Below are 22313 nucleotides of genomic sequence, written 5' to 3'. Positions count from 1 at the left end.
GAGGAGAGTGTTTATGAGCAGAACCCCTAGTCTCAGTTCTCTGAGGAAGTCTTAAAGGAGAGGAGAGTGTTTATGAGCAGAACCCCTAGTCTCAGTTCTCTGAGGAAGTCTTAAAGGAGAGGAGAGTGTTTATGAGCAGAACCCCTAGTCTCAGTTCGCTGAGGAAGTATTAAAGGAGAGGACACTTCACTGAGGAACATACATAAAGAAGTAGTAATGTGTAGTATATAGTATGGTTACATTACAAACCAATGATAGGGAAATGTGTAGGAGTACTGTGTCATAATACAATCAGACAATAGATCATGTGTATTGTGATAAGGAACCATTCAGAACCTGAGTTGTGTTTACTATGGCTACGGTATGTATGTACATTGTAAAAAATAACATAATTCAAAATCATTAGGCTATTCATAAAGATATGGGTAGAGTTTAGGTCAGACCAAGGTCAGAGCCTAATGTATTGCCAACACATGTAAGGCCCACATCAAAGCCTTGGTTGAGCATTGCATGGCAGCAGTTCGGGAACATACGTTTACTTATGATCAGAAAACATCATTTCACTCAGGGAAGGTAAATGAATAAGATTGATTATGTAAAAATGAATGAAGGTAAGTCTCATTTAATGACTAAAAATGGCTGATGCTTATCTTGGCAGTGTGGATGTTAGGCGTGACCTGTGAACTACAGTGATACTGAGGTGTGGGTTGGTGAGAGCAGAGTTGACATCATTCACGTTGCCTCCAATGCACAGTGACATATAGATCAAGATTACATATACAGTGAGGGAAAAAAGTATTTGATCCCCTGCTGATTTTGTACGTTTGCCCACTGACAAAGAAATGTTCAGTCTATAATTTTAATGGTAGGTTTATTTGAACAGTGAGAGACAGAATAACAACAAAAATATCCAGAAAAACGCATGTCAAAAATGTTATAAATTGATTTGCATTTTAATGAGGGAAATAAGTATTTGACCCCCTCTCAATCAGAAAGATTTCTGGCTCCCAGGTGTCTTTCATACAGGTAACGAGCTGAGATTAGGAGCACACTCTTAAAGGGAGTGCTCCTAATCTCAGTTTCTTACCTGTATAAAAGACACCTGTCCACAGAAGCAATCAATCAATCAGATTCCAAACTCTCCACCATGGCCAAGACCAAAGAGCTCTCCAAGGATGTCAGGGACAAGATTGTAGATCTACACAAGGCTGGAATGGGCTACAAGACCATTGCCAAGCAGCTTGGTGAGAAGGTGACAACAGTTGGTGCGATTATTAGCAAATGGAAGAAACACAAAAGAACTGTCAATCTCCCTTGGCCTAGGGCTCCATGCAAGATCTCACCTCGTGGAGTTGCAATGATCATGAGAATGGTGAGGAATCAGCCCAGAACTACACAGGAGGATCTTGTCAATGATATCAAGGCAGCTGGGACCATAGTCACCAAGAAAACAATTGGTAACACACTACGCCGTGAAGGACTGAAATCCTGCAGCGCCCGCAAGGTCCCCCTGCTCAAGAAAGCACATATACATGCCCGTCTGAAGTTTGCCAATGAACATCTGAATGATTCAGAGGACAACTGGGTGAACGTGTTGTGGTCAGACGAGACCAAAATGGAGTTCTTTGGCATCAACTCAACTTGTCGTGTTTGGAGGAGGAGGAATGCTGCCTATGACCCCAAGAAACCATCCCCACTGTCAAACATGGAGGTGGAAACATTATGCTTTGGGGGTGTTTTTCTGCTAAGGGGACAGGACAACTTCACCGCATCAAAGGGACGATGGACGGGGCCATGTACCGTCAAATCTTGGGTGAAAACCTCCTTCCCTCAGCCAGGGTATTGAAAATGGGTCGTGGATGGGTATTCCAGCATGACAATGACCCAAAACACACGGCCAAGGCAACAAAGGAGTGGCTCAAGAAAAAGCACATTAAGGTCCTGGAGTGGCCTAGCCAGTCTCCAGACCTTAATCCCATAGAAAATCTGTGGAGGGAGCTGAAGGTTCGAGTTGCCAAACGTCAGCCTCGAAACCTTAATGACTTGAAGAAGATCTGCAAAGAGGAGTGGGACAAAATCCCTCCTGAGATGTGTGCAAACCTGGTGGCCAACTACAAGAAACATCTGACCTCTGTGATTGCCAACAAGGGTTTTGCCACCAAGTACTAAGTCATGTTTTGCAGAGGGGTCAAATACTTATTTCCCTCATTAAAATGCAAATCAATTTATAAAATTTTTGACATGCGTTTTTCTGGATTTTTTTGTTGATATTCTGTCTCTCACTGTTCAAATAAACCTACCATTAAAATTACAGACTGATCATTTCAATGTCAGTGGGCAAACAAACAAAATCAGCAGGGGATCAAATACTTTTTTCCCTCACTGTAGATTACTTCAGCACTTATATATATTTTTTTAGATGAAACGTTTGCAGAATAGTCAGACCCAAGCCAATGGAATTAGTATCCAAAAGTGATTCAGTACATGAATATACATGACTATTCATGACTATTCATGGTTATTCATGATTGTTAATGACTATTTATGACTATACATGACTATTCATGACTATCCTATACAGCTCATATACAACCCTATACAGCTCATATGCAACACTATACAGCTCATATGCAACACTATACAGCTCATATACAACCCTATACAGCTCATATACAACCCTATACAGCTCATATGCAACCCTATACAGCTCATATACAACCCTATACAGCTCATATACAACCCTATACAGCTCATATACAACCCTATACAGCTCATATGCAACACTATACAGCTCATATGCAACCCTATACAGCTCCTATGCAACACTATACAGCTCATATGCAACCCTATACAGCTCCTATGCAACACTATACAGCTCATATGCAACCCTATACAGCTCATATGCAACACTATACAGCTCATATACAACCCTATACAGCTCATATGCAACACTATACAGCAGTCCATAGAACATAGCCATGACTGGAATGATAATATCCCAACAGATAAACCAGACATCGTAACTCAAAAGCTGTGCATTGCATTTCCCATTCAGTTTATAATGGGCTACTATGATAAATAGCACACTGAATTCATTTCTCATTCAGTTTATAAATGGGCTACTATGATAAATAGCACACTGAATTCATTTCCCATTCAGTTAATAATGGGCTACTATGATAAATAGCACACTGAATTCATTTCTCATTCAGTTTATAAATGGGCTACTATGATAAATAGCACACTGAATTCATTTCCCATTCAGTTTATAATGGGCTACTATGATAAATAGCACACTGAATTCATTTCCCATTCAGTTTATAATGGGCTACTATGATAAATAGCACACTGAGTTAATTTCCCATTCAGTTTATAATGGGCAAATATGATAAATAGCACACTGAATTCATTTCCCATTCAGTTTATAATGGGCTACTATGATAAATTGCACTGAATGAATTTCCCATTCAGTTTATAATGGGCTACTATGATAAATAGCACACTGAATTAATTTCCCATTCAGTTTATAAATGGGCTACTATGATAAATAGCACACTGAATTCATTTCCCATTCAGTTTATAATGGGCTACTATGATAAATAGCACACTGAATTCATTTCCCATTCAGTTTATAAATGGGCTACTATGATAAATAGCACTCTGAATTCATTTCCCATTCAGTTTATAATGGGCTACTATGATAAATAGCACACTGAATTCATTTCCCATTCAGTTTATAATGAGTTTTAGCACTCTAAATGAATTTCTCACACTAAAATAAGGGGTAGAGTTACAATAATTGGCATAAATCATTGTAAATAATGCTTTTGAAAACCACATACCATGTCCTGTATCACCCTCTTGTTTTTACAGTGGAGTGTTCAGTGTAACACAGGAAGAGATCAGAAGGATAGTATTTCCACAAAGGGTCGTTGTCTCCGCTTGTCTGAACGTACAGTTCAAGAGACCCCACAACTAATTTCTAGTGTCTCTCTGCACTCAGTATGGACTGCGTAGTTATATGTCCTCTGAATACAGATGGGTTTCTTTAGAGAAACAAGAACAAGGAAAGTTTAAGGAGTGAAAATCCCTTCCCATCTGTTACTTAGTTCAGTGGTTCTCAAATTGAACGGCCGGGGGTCCCTGAGGAGAGACTTGAAAACCACTAGTTCACGTAGTAAAGCCAGTAGATGAAGTTGAAGAGGGTAAAGGTGAAGGGGAAGACAACCCGTGACCATCTGTCGATGGCGTTCACGTCCGTCAGGTTGGGGATTTTGATTCTGAGTTGAGAGGACCGCCTGCGTAGCCGTGTCTTCTTCACGTGGGCGTTTCTCTCCCGGCCATTCAGAGCGCTCGGTTTTCGGTACTGGAGGCCTGGTTGGTTGAATATCATGGAGGAGGAGTTCCGTGTGGTTGTCTCGGTGATGCTGGTTGTGATCTCGTTGCCGGCGCCAACTTCGTTGTGGATCTCCAGGGTTGTCAGGAGGATGTTGCCCTGAGAGTCAACCTATCAGAGGAGAGGACAGTGAGAGAAGAAATGTAATTAGTTGGCTGAACTTAGATAAACTTTTTTTTTTTTTAGCAAGGACATATATAGGATACAAACCTCTACATCAAAACCTTCACTCCAAATCTAAATTTCAAACCTAAAACATTATTTTGAACCAGATTACCTGGAAGGACTTTTCCAGAATACACTTCTAACAAACCAAAACCTGCAAAAGAAACAGCAGAAACCTGGAAATACCATCCAACACAAAACTGAGTGATTAATGTTCAGTCTGAATCAAATCAAATCAAATGTATTTATATAGCCCTTCTTACATCAGCTGATATCGCAAAGTGCTGTACAGAAACCCAGCCTAAAACACCAAACAGCAAGCAATGCAGGTGTAGAAGCACGGTGGCTAGGAAAAACTCCCTAGAAAGGCCAAAACCTAGGAAGAAACCTAGAGAGGAACCAGGCTCTGAGGGGTGGCCAGTCCTCTTCTGTAGAAGCACGGCGGCTCGGAAAAGTCTGAAGCTACTTCTGAATCCAAAAAGTAAAAAACTATCATCTGTAGATATTTTGTTATATACAGACTTCATGCTAAAGTAAGGCTACAAAGCTACCAAGCTTGCTAGGACAGGGATGTGAAGTGAGAGATATAAAAGCCCCTTGAACTCAACAAATGGCAGAAGAGCCTCACAGCTCCCCCCCGTGTAGAGATCATTACACTTCCCCCCCCGTGTAGAGATCATTACACTTCCCCCGTGTAGAGATCATTACACTTCCCCCCCCGTGTAGAGATCATTACACTTCCCCCCGTGTAGAGATCATTACACTTCCCCCCGTGTAGAGATCATTACACTTCCCCCCCGTGTAGAGATCATTACACTTCCCCCCGTGTAGAGATCATTACACTTCCCCCCGTGTAGAGATCATTACACTCCCCCCCCCGTGTAGAGATCATTACACTTCCCCCCCGTGTAGAGATCATTACACTTCCCCCCCGTGTAGAGATCATTACACTTCCCCCCGTGTAGAGATCATTACACTTCCCCCCGTGTAGAGATCATTACACTTCCCCCCGTGTAGAGATCATTACACTTCCCCCCGTGTAGAGATCATTACACTTCCCCCCGTGTAGAGATCATTACACTTCCCCCCGTGTAGAGATCATTACACTTCCCCCCGTGTAGAGATCATTACACTTCCCCCCCGTGTAGAGATCATTACACTTCCCCCCCGTGTAGAGATCATTACACTTCCCCCCGTGTAGAGATCATTACACTTCCCCCCGTGTAGAGATCATTACACTTCCCCCCGTGTAGAGATCATTACACTTCCCCCCGTGTAGAGATCATTACACTTCCCCCCGTGTAGAGATCATTACACTTCCCCCCCGTGTAGAGATCATTACACTTCCCCCCGTGTAGAGATCATTACACTTCCCCCCGTGTAGAGATCATTACACTTCCCCCAGTGTAGAGATCATTACACTTCCCCCCCGTGTAGAGATCATTACACTTCCCCCCGTGTAGAGATCATTACACTTCCCCCAGTGTAGAGATCATTACACTTCCCCCAGTGTAGAGATCATTACACTTCCCCCAGTGTAGAGATCATTACCCTTCCCCCCAGTGTAGAGACCATTACACTTCCCCCAGTGTAGAGATCATTACCCTTCCCCCCCGTGTAGAGATCATTACCCTTCCCCCCGTGTAGAGATCATTACACTTCCCCCAGTGTAGAGATCATTACCCTTCCCCCCCGTGTAGAGATCATTACACTTCCCCCCGTGTAGAGATCATTACACTTCTCCCCTGTGTAGAGATCATTACACTTCCCCCGTGTAGAGATCATTACACTTCCCCCATGTAGAGATCATTACACTTCCCCCCGTGTAGAGATCATTACACTTTCCCCCCGTGTAGAGATCATTACACTTCCCCCCTGTGTAGAGATCATTACACTTCCCCCCGTGTAGAGATCATTACACTTCCCCCCGTGTAGAGATCATTACACTTCCCCCCGTGTAGAGATAAATACACTTCCCCCCTGTGTAGAGATCATTACACTTCCCCCCGTGTAGAGATCATTACACTTCCCCCCTGTGTAGAGATCATTACACTTCCCCCCGTGTAGAGATCATTACACTTCCCCCCGTGTAGAGATCATTACACTTCCCCCCGTGTAGAGATCATTACACTTCCCCCCGTGTAGAGATCATTACACTTCCCCCCTGTGTAGAGATCATTACACTTCCCCCTGTGTAGAGATCATTACACTTCCCCCCGTGTAGAGATCATTACACTTCCCCCCGTGTAGAGATCATTACACTTCCCCCCGTGTAGAGATCATTACACTTCCCCCCGTGTAGAGATCATTACACTTCCCCCCGTGTAGAGATCATTACACTTCCCCCCGTGTAGAGATCATTACACTTCCCCCCGTGTAGAGATCATTACACTTCCCCCCGACACTATTTGCTGATTGTTACAAAGAGGGGAAGGTAAACAACTTCGTCCCCTCGAAGCCTACCATTCACTATGTACAGACCCAGTGTCCGACAGAGCTGCAGCAGTTGTGACCTGTTTTTGTTGGTTATGTTGTCGTAGTTGTGCCTAGGGGGGCGTATGGGGGAGGGAATGCTGTCACCTCCAGGTAGGTGTTTGTCCCCCTGTGTGCGGAAGGTGTCAGGTTCTTGTCCGGTTCTGGCATTTAGGTCGCCACAGACTAGTACATGTCCCTGGGCCTGGAAATGGTTGATCTCCCCCTCTAGGATGGAGAAGCTGTTATCGTTAAAGTATGGGGATTCTAGTTGAGATTATTTATTTATTTCTAGCTAGACTTAAAATGTTCCTGTTATGATTACTTTAATAGAGTGGGTTAGGTCTGCTCTATATCAAACCCCCTGAGTCTCTTCCCTGTTTTACACCTGGTAGGTTTGTGGATAGGACTACCAGCTCTCTGTAACCTACAGTTGTACAACTGAATACATTCAACTGAAATGTGTCTTCCTCATTTAACCCAACCCCTCTGAATCAGAGAGGTGCCGGGGGGCTGCCTTAATCGACCTCCACGTCTTTGTCCCCAGGCGAACAGTGGGTTAACTTCCTTGCTCAGGGGAAAAACAACAGATTTTAACCTTGTCAGCTAGTGCACTATATAGGAAATAGGGTTCCATTTGGAATTCATACCTAGATGCTGTAACTGAATCTACCCCTGTATGTGAATCTGATTGGATGTCCATCCATTTGACAGCACTCTCCTGTCCTAGAGAAGAATAACTGAATATGGGAACGTAATACTGAACGGACTCTAACACTGTTACTGTGAAGAATCACGTCTGGAATGATTAATGTTCCTTTCATTCTCTACGATGCTATATGTCAGGTTACCTTCGGGCTCCTCCTAATGCTGTGTATAGTGTACTAGTGCTTACAGGTCTGCTATATGTCAGGTTACCTTCGTGGCAACATCCTCCGTTCACCTCGGGCTCCTCCTAATGCTGTGTATAGTGTACTAGTGCTTACAGGTCTGCTATATGTCAGGTTACCTTCGTGGCAACATCCTCCTTTCACCTCGGGCTCCTCCTAATGTTGTGTATAGTGTACTAGTGCTTACAGGTCTGCTATATGTCAGGTTACCTTCGTGGCAACATCCTCCTTTCACCTCGGGCTCCTCCTAATGCTGTGTATAGTGTACTAGTGCTTACAGGTCTGCTATATGTCAGGTTACCTTCGTGGCAACATCCTCCGTTCACCTCGGGCTCCTCCTAATGTTGTGTATAGTGTACTAGTGCTTACAGGTCTGCTATATGTCAGGTTACCTTCGTGGCAACATCCTCCTTTCACCTCGGGCTCCTCCTAATGCTGTGTATAGTGTACTAGTGCTTACAGGTCTGCTATATGTCAGGTTACCTTCGTGGCAACATCCTCCTTTCACCTCGGGCTCCTCCTAATGCTGTGTATAGTGTACTAGTGCTTACAGGTCTGCTATATGTCAGGTTACCTTCGTGGCAACATCCTCCGTTCACCTCGGGCTCCTCCTAATGTTGTGTATAGTGTACTAGTGCTTACAGGTCTGCTATATGTCAGGTTACCTTCGTGGCAACATCCTCCGTTCACCTCGGGCTCCTCCTAATCTTGTGTATAGTGTACTAGTGCTTACAGGTCTGCTATATGTCAGGTTACCTTCGTGGCAACATCCTCCGTTCACCTCGGGCTCCTCCTAATGTTGTGTATAGTGTACTAGTGCTTACAGGTCTGCTATATGTCAGGTTACCTTCGTGGCAACATCCTCCTTTCACCTCGGGCTCCTCCTAATGCTGTGTATAGTGTACTAGTGCTTACAGGTCTGCTATATGTCAGGTTACCTTCGTGGCAACATCCTCCGTTCACCTCGGGCTCCTCCTAATGCTGTGTATAGTGTACTAGTGCTTACAGGTCTGCTATATGTCAGGTTACCTTCGTGGCAACATCCTCCGTTCACCTCGGACTCCTCCTAATGTTGTGTATAGTGTACTAGTGCTTACAGGTCTGCTATATGTCAGGTTACCTTCGTGGCAACATCCTCCTTTCACCTCGGGCTCCTCCTAATGCTGTGTATAGTGTACTAGTGCTTACAGGTCTGCTATATGTCAGGTTACCTTCGTGGCAACATCCTCCTTTCACCTCGGGCTCCTCCTAATGCTGTGTATAGTGTACTAGTGCTTACAGGTCTGCTATATGTCAGGTTACCTTCGTGGCAACATCCTCCGTTCACCTCGGGCTCCTCCTAATGCTGTGTATAGTGTACTAGTGCTTACAGGTCTGCTATATGTCAGGTTACCTTCGTGGCAACATCATCCTTTGACCTCTGGCTCCTCCTAATGCTGTGTATAGTGTACTAGTGCTTACAGGTCTGCTATATGTCAGGTTACCTTCGTGGCAACATCATCCTTTGACCTCTGGCTCCTCCTAATGCTGTGTATAGTGTACTAGTGCTTACAGGTCTGCTATATGTCAGGTTACCTTCGTGGCAACATCCTCCGTTCACCTCGGGCTCCTCCTAATGCTGTGTATAGTGTACTAGTGCTTACAGGTCTGCTATATGTCAGGTTACCTTCGTGGCAACATCATCCTTTGACCTCTGGCTCCTCCTAATGTTGTGTATAGTGTACTAGTGCTTACAGGTCTGTGAGCTCAATGGGAAGAGTCCCCCAGATAACAATGTTTTGATTTAGAAAATATATATATATATTTTTTTAAACTCTGCATTGTTGGGAATGGGTTCGTAAGTAAGCTATCACGGTAAAGTCTACACCTGTTGTATCCGGCGCATGTGACAAATAACATTTGATTTGAACAATCAAGATATCGTTGAGTACAATTAGTCTCAATCTCTGTCCGTTGTTATGATAAGTGACTAAAAAGGTCCTGTAGATAAAACAGGGACCCACAGTTAACAATCCAAGAAGAAGAAGAATAAGTAGCCTACTGACCATTTCCGAGGGGGTAAACGTTACCCTGTTGCCGTCGAACTTGGCCGCCCTGTCATTGTTGACCTTCTCTGCTTTCTCTGCCAACTTCTTCTGCATCTGATAGCCCCGTCCGAAGAAGATATAGTTGACGAAGGCGTACTCCAGCAGGGCCAGGAAGACGAACACAAAGCAGGTCATCAGGTACATGTCTATGGCCTTGACGTAAGGGATCTTAGGGAGGGTCTCTCTCAGATGGGTGTTGATGGTGGTCATGGTCAGCACTGTGGTGATACCTGGAGCGGAAAGTTCCTTGGTTTGAAACATAGGCATAATGGCACAAGAAAATATCTGTGGTTTAAGCTGATTTACTTCCCCTCTGGGATATTGGGGTTTATTGACAAAAAACTAAATCTAATAAACTTGGTCAGTATAGATGGTCAATACCCAGATCCTATTTATCTGGAAATAATCCTATTTACATAAGTGGGTTCTAAGTAGAGCCGTTCAAATAAGGTGAGCAAAGATTATGTTTCTCTTAACAGGGTGATTGAGCCCTTTTACATTCCAGGTAGTGAAGCAACGTGTATTATTTGGTTGACCAGTCATTATAGTAATCTAATAAGGTAGACAAACTTCAGCTTTAGAATTAAAATGATCGATTCACACTAAGTCAACATAGAGGACATAACACAAACTAAACTAACAGTAACTTTGAGAGAGACAGCATCCATGAACAGCTATTTCTGACCCTTTGAGGCTTATTGTTAATCAAAAGAAAATCAATATCATTGAAAGTCATGCAGAAGCCTAGAATGCCTCTCACCTCCCATCCTCATATATACTGTACCAGTCACATACTGTACATCCTCATATATACTGTACCAATCACATACTGTACATCCTCATATATACTGTACAGTCACATACTGTACATCCTCATATATACTGTACATCTTCATATATACTGTACCAGTCACATATTGTACATCCTCATATATACTGTACATCCTCATATATACTGTACCAGTCACATACTGTACATCCTCATATATACTGTACATCCTCATATATACTGTACCAGTCACATACTGTACATCCTCATATATACTGTACATCCTCATATATACTGTACCAGTCACATACTGTACATCCTCATATATACTGTACATCCTCATATATACTGTACCAGTCACATACTGTACATCCTCATATATACTGTACATCCTCATATATAGTGTACCAGTCACATACTGTACATCCTCATATATACTGTACATCCTCATATATACTGTACCAGTCACATACTGTACATCCTCATATATACTGTACATCCTCATATACTGTACATCCTCATACATACTGTACATCCTCATATATACTGTACATCCTCATATATACTGTACCAGTCACATACTGTACATCCTCATATATACTGTACATCCTCATATATACTGTACATCCTCATATTTACTGTACATCCTCATATATACTGTACATCCTCATATATACTGTACATCCTCATATATACTGTACATCCTCATATATACTGTACCAGTCACATACTGTACATCCTCATATATACTGTACATCCTCATATATACTGTACCAGTCACATACTGTACATCCTCATATATACTGTACATCCTCATATATACTGTACCATACTGTACATCCTCATATATACTGTACATCCTCATATATACTGTACATCCTCATATATACTGTACATCCTCATATATACTGTACATCCTCATATATACTGTACATCCTCATATATACTGTACCAGTCACATACTCTGCGTCCCAAATGGCACCCTTTTTCTTAGGGTTTACAGGGGGTGTAGCCCTATCCAATCACAGCCCAGCATCCCATACAGGGGGTGTAGCCCTATCCAATCACAGCCCAGCATCTCATATACAGGGGGTGTATCCCTATCCAATCACAGCCTAGCATCCCATAAACAGGGGGGTGTAGCCCTATCCAATCACAGCCCAGCATCCCATACAGGGGGTGTAGCCCTATCCAATCACAGCCCAGCATCCCATACAGGGGGTGTAGCCCTATCCAATGTGGAGGCTATATACAGGGGGTACCGATACAGAGTCAATGTGGAGGCTATATACAGGGGGTACCGGTACAGAGTCAATGTGGAGGCTATATACAGGGGGTACCGGTACAGAGTCAATGTGGAGGCTATATACAGGGTATTACGGTACAGAGTCAATGTGAAGGCTATATACAGGGTGTTACGGTACAGAGTCAATGTAGAGGCTATATACAGGGTGTTACGGTACAGAGTCAGTGTGGAGGCTATATACAGGGTATTACGGTACAGAGTCAATGTGGAGGCTATATACAGGGGGTTATGGTACAGAGTCAATGTGGAGGCTATATACAGGGGGTACCGGTACAGAGTCAATGTGGAGACTATATACAGGGTGTTACGGTACAGAGTCAATGTGGAGGCTATATACAGGGGGTACCGGTACAGAGTCAATGTGGAGACTATATACAGGGTGTTACGGTACAGAGTCAATGTGGAGGCTATATACAGGGGGTACCGGTACAGAGTCAATGTGGAGGCTATATACAGGGTGTTACGGTACAGAGTCAATGTGGAGGCTATATACAGGGGGTACCGGTACAGAGTCAATGTGGAGGCTATATACAGGGGGTACCGGTACAGAGTCAATGTGGAGGCTATATACAGGGTGTTACGTTACAGAGTCAATGTGGAGGCTATATACAGGGTGTACCAGTACAGAGTCAATGTGGAGGCTATATACAGGGGGTACCGGTACAGAGTCAATGTGGAGGCTATATACAGGGGGTACCGGTACAGAGTCAATGTGGAGGCTATATACAGGGGGTTCCGGTACAGAGTCAATGTGGAGGCTATATACAGGGGGTTCCGGTACAGAGTCAATGTGGAGGCTATATACAGGGGGTACCGGTACAGAGTCAATGTGGAGGCTATATACAGGGGGTACCGGTACAGAGTCAATGTGGAGGCTATATACAGGGGGTACCGGTACAGAGTCAATGTGGAGGCTATATACAGGGGGTACCGGTACAGAGTCAATGTGGAGGCTATATACAGGGGGTACCGGTACAGAGTCAATGTGGAGGCTATATACAGGGGGTACCGATACAGAGTCAATGTGGAGGCTATATACAGGGGGTACCGGTACAGAGTCAATGTGGAGGCTATATACAGGGGGTACCGGTACAGAGTCAATGTGGAGGCTATATACAGGGGGTACCGGTACAGAGTCAATGTGGAGGCTATATACAGGGGGTACCGATACAGAGTCAATGTGGAGGCTATATACAGGGGGTACCGGTACAGAGTCAATGTGGAGGCTATATACAGGGGGTACCGGTACAGAGTCAATGTGGAGGCTATATACAGGGGGTACCGGTACAGAGTCAATGTGGAGGCTATATACAGGGGGTACCGGTACAGAGTCAATGTGGAGGCTATATACAGGGGGTACCGGTACAGAGTCAATGTGGAGGCTATATACAGGGGGTACCGGTACAGAGTCAATGTGGAGGCTATATACAGGGGGTACCGGTACAGAGTCAATGTGGAGGCTATATACAGGGGGTACCGGTACAGAGTCAATGTGGAGGCTATATACAGGGGGTACCGGTACAGAGTCAATGTGGAGGCTATATACAGGGGGTACCGGTACAGAGTCAATGTGGAGGCTATATACAGGGGGTACCGATACAGAGTCAATGTGGAGGCTATATACAGGGGGTACCGGTACAGAGTCAATGTGGAGGCTATATACAGGGGGTACCGGTACAGAGTCAATGTGGAGGCTATATACAGGGGGTACCGGTACAGAGTCAATGTGGAGGCTATATACAGGGTGTTACGTTACAGAGTCAATGTGGAGGCTATATACAGGGTGTTACGGTACAGAGTCAATGTGGAGGCTATATACAGGGGGTACCGGTACAGAGTCAGTGTGGAGCCTCTGGAACTGCCGATCTGCGGCCAACAAGGCAGAGTTCATCTCAGCCTATGCTTCCCTCCAGTCCCTCGACTTCTTGGCACTGACGGAAACATGGATTACCACAGATAACACTGCTACTCCTACTGCTCTCTCCTCGTCTGCCCACGTGTTCTCGCACACCCCGAGAGCTTCTGGTCAGCGGGGTGGTGGCACTGGGATCCTCATCTCCCCCAAGTGGACATTCTTCTTTCTCCCCTGACCCATCTGTCTATCGCCTCCTTTGAATTCCATGCTGTCACAGTTACCAGCCCTTTCAAGCTTAACATCCTTATCATTTATCGCCCCCCAGGTTCCCTTGGAGAGTTCATCAATGAGCTTGACGCCTTGATAAGCTCCTTTCCTGAGGATGGCTCACCTCTCACAGTTCTGGGTGACTTTAACCTCCCCACGTCTACCTTTGACTCATTCCTCTCTGCCTCCTTCTTTCCACTCCTCTCCTCTTTTGACCTCACCCTCTCACCTTCCCCCCCTACTCACAAGGCAGGCAATACGCTTGACCTCATCTTTACTAGATGCTGTTCTTCCACTAATCTCATTGCAACTCCCCTCCAAGTCTCCGACCACTACCTTGTATCCTTTTCCCTCTCGCTCTCATCTAACACTTCCCACACTGCCCCTACTCGGATGGTATCGCGCCGTCCCAACCTTCGCTCTCTCTCCCCCGCTACTCTCTCCTCTTCCATCCTATCATCTCTTCCCTCTGCTCAAACCTTCTCCAACCTATCTCCAGATTCTGCCTCCTCAACCCTCCTCTCCTCCCTTTCTGCATCCTTTGACTCTCTATGTCCCCTATCCTCCAGGCCGGCTCGGTCCTCCCCTCCTGCTCCGTGGCTCGACGACTCATTGCGAGCTCACAGAACAGGGCTCCGGGCAGCCGAGCGGAAATGGAGGAAAACTCGCCTCCCTGCGGACCTGGCATCCTTTCACTCCCTCCTCTCTACATTCTCCTCTTCTGTCTCTGCTGCTAAAGCCACTTTCTACCACTCTAAATTCCAAGCATCTGCCTCTAACCCTAGGAAGCTCTTTGCCACCTTCTCCTCCCTCCTGAATCCTCCTCCCCCTCCCCCCCTCCTCCCTCTCTGCGGATGACTTCGTCAACCATTTTGAAAAGAAGGTCGACGACATCCGATCCTCGTTTGCTAAGTCAAACGACACCGCTGGTTCTGCTCACACTGCCCTACCCTGTGCTTTGACCTCTTTCTCCCCTCTCTCTCCAGATGAAATCTCGCGTCTTGTGACGGCCGGCCGCCCAACAACCTGCCCGCTTGACCCTATCCCCTCCTCTCTTCTCCAGACCATTTCCGGAGACCTTCTCCCCTACCTCACCTCGCTCATCAACTCATCCTTGACCGCTGGCTACGTCCCTTCCGCCTTCAAGAGAGCGAAAAAACCTACACTCGATCCCTCTGATGTCAACAACTACAGACCAGTATCCCTTCTTTCTTTTCTCAGTGCAGTGATACTATCCAGAGTAGTGATACTATCCAGAGTAGTGATACTATCCAGAGTAGTGATACTAGCCAGAGCAGTGATACTATCCAGTGATACTAGCCAGAGTAGTGGTACTATCCAGAGCAGTGATACTATCCAGTGATACTAGCCAGAGTAGTGGTACTATCCAGAGTAGTGATACTATCCAGAACAGTGATACTAGCAAGAGCAGTGATACTATCCAGAGTAGTGGTACTATCCAGAGTAGTGATACTATCCAGAGCAGTGATACTATCCAGAGTAGTGATACTATCCAGAGTAGTGATACTATCCAGAGCAGTGATACTATCCAGAGCAGTGATACTATCCAGAGCAGTGATACTATCCAGAGCAGTGATACTATCCAGAGTAGTGATACTATCCAGAGCAGTGATACTATCCAGAGCAGTGGTACTATCCAGAGTAGTGATACTATCCAGAGCAGTGGTACTATCCAGAGTAGTGATACTATCCAGAGTAGTGATACTATCCAGTGATACTAGCCAGAGCAGTGATACTAGCCAGAGTAGTGATACTAACCAGAGCAGTGATACTATCCAGAGCAGTGATACTATCCAGAGTAGTGATACTATCCAGAGTAGTGATACTATCCAGAGCAGTGATACTCTCCAGAGTAGTGATACTATCAAGGGCAGTGATACTATCCAGAGTAGTGATACTATCCAGTGATACTAGCCAGAGCAGTGATACTAGCCAGAGTAGTGATACTAACCAGAGCAGTGATACTATCCAGAGTAGTGATACTAACCAGAGCAGTGATACTAACCAGAGCAGTGATACTATCCAGAGCAGTGATACTATCCGGAGCAGTGATACTATCCAGAGCAGTGATACTATCCAGAGCAGTGATACTATCCAGAGCAGTGATACTATCCAGTGATACTATCCAGAGCAGTGATACTATCCAGAGCAGTGATACTATCCAGAGTAGTGATACTAGTCAGAGTAGTGATACTAGCCAGAGTAGTGATACTAGCCAGAGTAGTGATACTAGCCAGAGTAGTGATACTAGACAGAGTAGTGATACTAGCCAGAGTAGTGATACTATCCAGAGTAGTGATACTATCCAGAGCAGTGATACTATCCAGAGTAGTGATACTATCCAGAGCAGTGATACTATACAGAGTAGTGATACTATCCAAAGCAGTGATACTATCCAGAGTAGTGATACTAACCAGAGCAGTGATACTATCCAGAGTAGTGATACTATCCAGAGCAGTGGTACTATCCAGAGCAGTGATACTATCCAGAGCAGTGGTACTATCCAGAGTAGTGATACTATCCAGAGTAGTGATACTATCCAGAGTAGTGATACTATCCAGAGCAGTGGTACTATCCAGAGCAGTGATACTATCCAGAGCAGTGATACTATCCAGAGTAGTGATACTATCCAGAGCAGTGGTACTATCCAGAGCAGTGATACTATCCAGAGTAGTGATACTATCCAGAGTAGTGATACTATCCAGTGATACTAGCCAGAGCAGTGATACTATCCAGAGTAGTGATACTATCCAGAGTAGTGATACTATCAAGAGTAGTGATACTATCCAGAGCAGTGATACTATCCAGAGTAGTGATACTATCCAGAGCAGTGATACTATCCAGAGCAGTGATACTATCCAGAGTAGTGATACTATCCAGAGTAGTGATACTATCCAGAGTAGTGATACTATCCAGAGCAGTGATACTATCCAGAGTAGTGATACTATCCAGAGTAGTGATACTATCCAGAGTAGTGATACTATCCAGAGCAGTGATACTATCCAGAGCAGTGATATTAGCCAGAGCAGTGATACTATCCAGTGATACTAGCCAGAGCAGTGATACAATCCAGAGCAGTGATACTATCCAGAGCAGTGATACTATCCAGAGTAGTGATACTATCCAGAGTAGTGATACTATCCAGAGTAGTGATACTAGCCAGAGCAGTGATACTATCCAGTGATACTAGCCAGAGCAGTGATACTATCCAGAGCAGTGGTACTATCCAGAGTAGTGGTACTATCCAGAGTAGTGATACTATCCAGAGTAGTGATACTATCCAGAGCAGTGGTACTATCCAGAGCAGTGATACTATCCAGAGTAGTGATACTATCCAGAGTAGTGATACTATCCAGAGCAGTGGTACTATCCAGAGCAGTGATACTATCCAGAGTAGTGATACTATCCAGAGTAGTGATACTATCCAGTGATACTAGCCAGAGCAGTGATACTATCCAGAGTAGTGATACTATCCAGAGTAGTGATACTATCAAGAGTAGTGATACTATCCAGAGCAGTGATACTATCCAGAGCAGTGATACTATCCAGAGTAGTGATACTATCCAGAGCAGTGATACTATCCAGAGTAGTGATACTATCCAGAGCAGTGATACTATCCAGAGCAGTGATACTATCCAGAGCAGTGATATTAGCCAGAGCAGTGATACTATCCAGTGATACTAGCCAGATCAGTGATACTATCCAGAGCAGTGATACTATCCAGAGCAGTGGTACTATCCAGAGCAGTGATACTATCCAGAGTAGTGATACTATCCAGAGTAGTGATACTATCCAGAGTAGTGATACTAGCCAGAGCAGTGATACTATCCAGTGATACTAGCCAGAGCAGTGATACTATCCAGAGTAGTGATACTATCCAGAACAGTGATACTATCCAGAGCAGTGATACTATCCAGAGCAGTGATATTAGCCAGAGCAGTGATACTATCCAGTGATACTAGCCAGAGCAGTGATACTATCCAGAGCAGTGATACTATCCAGAGCAGTGGTACTATCCAGAGTAGTGATACTATCCAGAGTAGTGATACTAGCCAGAGCAGTGTTACTATCCAGTGATACTAGCCAGAGCAGTGATACTATCCAGAGTAGTGATACTATCCAGAACAGTGATACTATCCAGAGCAGTGCTACTATCCAGAGCAGTGATATTAGCCAGAGCAGTGATACTATCCAGTGATACTAGCCAGAGCAGTGATACTATCCAGAGCAGTGATACTATCCAGAGCAGTGGTACTATCCAGAGCAGTGATACTATCCAGAGTAGTGATACTATCCAGAGTAGTGATACTATCCAGAGTAGTGATACTAGCCAGAGCAGTGATACTATCCAGTGATACTAGCCAGAGCAGTGATACTATCCAGAACAGTGATACTATCCAGAGCAGTGATACTAGCAAGAGCAGTGATACTATCCAGAGTAGTGGTACTATCCAGAGTAGTGATACTATCCAGAGCAGTGATACTATCCAGAGTAGTGATACTATCCAGAGCAGTGATACTATCCAGAGTAGTGATACTATCCAGAGTAGTGATACTATCCAGAGTAGTGATACTATCCAGAGTAGTGATACTATCCAGAGTAGTGATACTATCCAGAGCAGTGATACTATCCAGAGTAGTGATACTATCCAGAGCAGTGGTACTATCCAGAGCAGTGGTACTATCCAGAGCAGTGGTACTATCCAGAGTAGTGATACTATCCAGAGCAGTGGTACTATCCAGAGCAGTGATACTATCCAGAGTAGTGATACTATCAAGGGCAGTGATACTATCCAGAGTAGTGATACTATCCAGAGTAGTGATACTATCCAGAGTAGTGATACTATCCAGAGCAGTGGTACTATCCAGAGCAGTGATACTATCCAGAGCAGTGATACTATCCAGAGTAGTGATACTATCCAGAGCAGTGGTACTATCCAGAGCAGTGATACTATCCAGAGTAGTGATACTATCCAGAGTAGTGATACTATCCAGTGATACTAGCCAGAGCAGTGATACTATCCAGAGTAGTGATACTATCCAGAGTAGTGATACTATCAAGAGTAGTGATACTATCCAGAGCAGTGATACTATCCAGAGTAGTGATACTATCCAGAGCAGTGATACTATCCAGAGCAGTGATACTATCCAGAGTAGTGATACTATCCAGAGTAGTGATACTATCCAGAGTAGTGATACTATCCAGAGCAGTGATACTATCCAGAGTAGTGATACTATCCAGAGTAGTGATACTATCCAGAGTAGTGATACTATCCAGAGCAGTGATACTATCCAGAGCAGTGATATTAGCCAGAGCAGTGATACTATCCAGTGATACTAGCCAGAGCAGTGATACAATCCAGAGCAGTGATACTATCCAGAGCAGTGATACTATCCAGAGTAGTGATACTATCCAGAGTAGTGATACTATCCAGAGTAGTGATACTAGCCAGAGCAGTGATACTATCCAGTGATACTAGCCAGAGCAGTGATACTATCCAGAGCAGTGGTACTATCCAGAGTAGTGGTACTATCCAGAGTAGTGATACTATCCAGAGTAGTGATACTATCCAGAGCAGTGGTACTATCCAGAGCAGTGATACTATCCAGAGTAGTGATACTATCCAGAGTAGTGATACTATCCAGAGCAGTGGTACTATCCAGAGCAGTGATACTATCCAGAGTAGTGATACTATCCAGAGTAGTGATACTATCCAGTGATACTAGCCAGAGCAGTGATACTATCCAGAGTAGTGATACTATCCAGAGTAGTGATACTATCAAGAGTAGTGATACTATCCAGAGCAGTGATACTATCCAGAGCAGTGATACTATCCAGAGTAGTGATACTATCCAGAGCAGTGATACTATCCAGAGTAGTGATACTATCCAGAGCAGTGATACTATCCAGAGCAGTGATACTATCCAGAGCAGTGATATTAGCCAGAGCAGTGATACTATCCAGTGATACTAGCCAGATCAGTGATACTATCCAGAGCAGTGATACTATCCAGAGCAGTGGTACTATCCAGAGCAGTGATACTATCCAGAGTAGTGATACTATCCAGAGTAGTGATACTATCCAGAGTAGTGATACTAGCCAGAGCAGTGATACTATCCAGTGATACTAGCCAGAGCAGTGATACTATCCAGAGTAGTGATACTATCCAGAACAGTGATACTATCCAGAGCAGTGATACTATCCAGAGCAGTGATATTAGCCAGAGCAGTGATACTATCCAGTGATACTAGCCAGAGCAGTGATACTATCCAGAGCAGTGGTACTATCCAGAGTAGTGATACTATCCAGAGTAGTGATACTAGCCAGAGCAGTGTTACTATCCAGTGATACTAGCCAGAGCAGTGATACTATCCAGAGTAGTGATACTATCCAGAACAGTGATACTATCCAGAGCAGTGCTACTATCCAGAGCAGTGATATTAGCCAGAGCAGTGATACTATCCAGTGATACTAGCCAGAGCAGTGATACTATCCAGAGCAGTGATACTATCCAGAGCAGTGGTACTATCCAGAGCAGTGATACTATCCAGAGTAGTGATACTATCCAGAGTAGTGATACTATCCAGAGTAGTGATACTAGCCAGAGCAGTGATACTATCCAGTGATACTAGCCAGAGCAGTGATACTATCCAGAACAGTGATACTATCCAGAGCAGTGATACTAGCAAGAGCAGTGATACTATCCAGAGTAGTGGTACTATCCAGAGTAGTGATACTATCCAGAGCAGTGATACTATCCAGAGTAGTGATACTATCCAGAGCAGTGATACTATCCAGAGTAGTGATACTATCCAGAGTAGTGATACTATCCAGAGTAGTGATACTATCCAGAGTAGTGATACTATCCAGAGTAGTGATACTATCCAGAGCAGTGATACTATCCAGAGTAGTGATACTATCCAGAGCAGTGGTACTATCCAGAGCAGTGGTACTATCCAGAGCAGTGGTACTATCCAGAGTAGTGATACTATCCAGAGCAGTGGTACTATCCAGAGCAGTGATACTATCCAGAGTAGTGATACTATCAAGGGCAGTGATACTATCCAGAGTAGTGATACTATCCAGTGATACTAACCAGAGCAGCTTGGGAGTTTCATATTTTTTTCTTATCTTATTAAATTGTTACCATGCACCTGCAACTAAGATAGCTCAGATGCGCGAGTGCCTTTTGAAGTGTTTCCATGGTTTCAAGATCCTATCTAATTAGCTAACTTTTCTATCAAAATTCATAGTTGCAAGATCCTTCCCCTTTCAGGAACGTGTCCACCAAGTACATCAACTGCGCCATCCGCCCATTTAATCAATTCATTTCTTTCCAACTCTCTTTTTTCACTCCTTGCCTCTTTTGACCTCACCCTTTCCCAGTCCCCTCCAACTCACAAGGCAGGCAATACTCTTGACCTCATCTTTCCTAGAGGCTGTTCTCCTACTAGAGGCTGTTCTCCTACTAATCTTACTGCAACCTCCCTCCAGGTCTTGTTCCCTTTTCCGTCTCCCTTTCCTCCAACCCTTACCAAGATGGTCTCTCTCTCTCTCTCTCTCTCTCTCTCTCTCTACTCTCTCTCTTCTCTCTCTCTACTCTCTCCTCTTCTATCCTATCATCTCTAACCACTCAGCCCCTACCCAGATGGTCTCTCTTTCTCTCCCACTACTCTCTCCTCTTCTATCCTATCATCTCTAACCACTCAGCCCCTACCCAGATGGTCTCTCTCTCTCCCACTACTCTCTCCTCTTCTATTCTATCATCTCTAACCACTCAGCCCCTACCCAGATGGTCTCTCTCTCTCCCACTACTCTCTCCTCTTCTGTCCTATCATCTCTCTCTTCTACTAAATCCTTCTCCCTCTTGTCTCCTGATTCTGCCTCTTCGACCCTACTCTCCTCCCTTTTCGCCTCCTATGACTCACACGGTCCCCTTCCCTCCCGGCCAGGTCAGCCCCTCCCCTCTTGCTCCGAGTGACTCATTGTGAGCTTACAGAACAGGGCTGTGGGCAGCTGAGTGAAAATCTAGGAAAACTAAACTTTCAGAGGAACTATCATTCCTTCCACTCCCTCCTCTCTAC

The 22313-nt window shown here is 44.5% G+C and overlaps 1 protein-coding gene across 1 annotated transcript in view; it reads right to left on the bottom strand.

The window, feature by feature from the left end:
* Positions 1-190: 190 nt before the first annotated feature.
* LOC139539380 (gamma-aminobutyric acid receptor subunit beta-3-like) overlaps positions 191-22313 on the bottom strand; it is a 74717-nt gene continuing 52594 nt past the window's right edge. The window contains exons 7-8 of the mRNA XM_071342260.1: positions 9969-10240; positions 191-4507 (exon numbers count right to left, since the gene is read on the bottom strand). Coding sequence (XP_071198361.1) covers positions 4166-4507; positions 9969-10240 — 614 coding nt within the window. The 3' untranslated portion in view covers positions 191-4165. The remainder of the gene's footprint in view (positions 4508-9968; positions 10241-22313) is intronic.

Source organism: Salvelinus alpinus, chromosome 15, assembly GCF_045679555.1.
Source record: "Salvelinus alpinus chromosome 15, SLU_Salpinus.1, whole genome shotgun sequence".
Taxonomy (NCBI): Eukaryota; Metazoa; Chordata; class Actinopteri; order Salmoniformes; family Salmonidae; genus Salvelinus; species Salvelinus alpinus.
The sequence above is the reverse complement of the archived record's forward strand: the minus strand, read 5'-3'. Positions and strand labels throughout refer to the sequence as shown.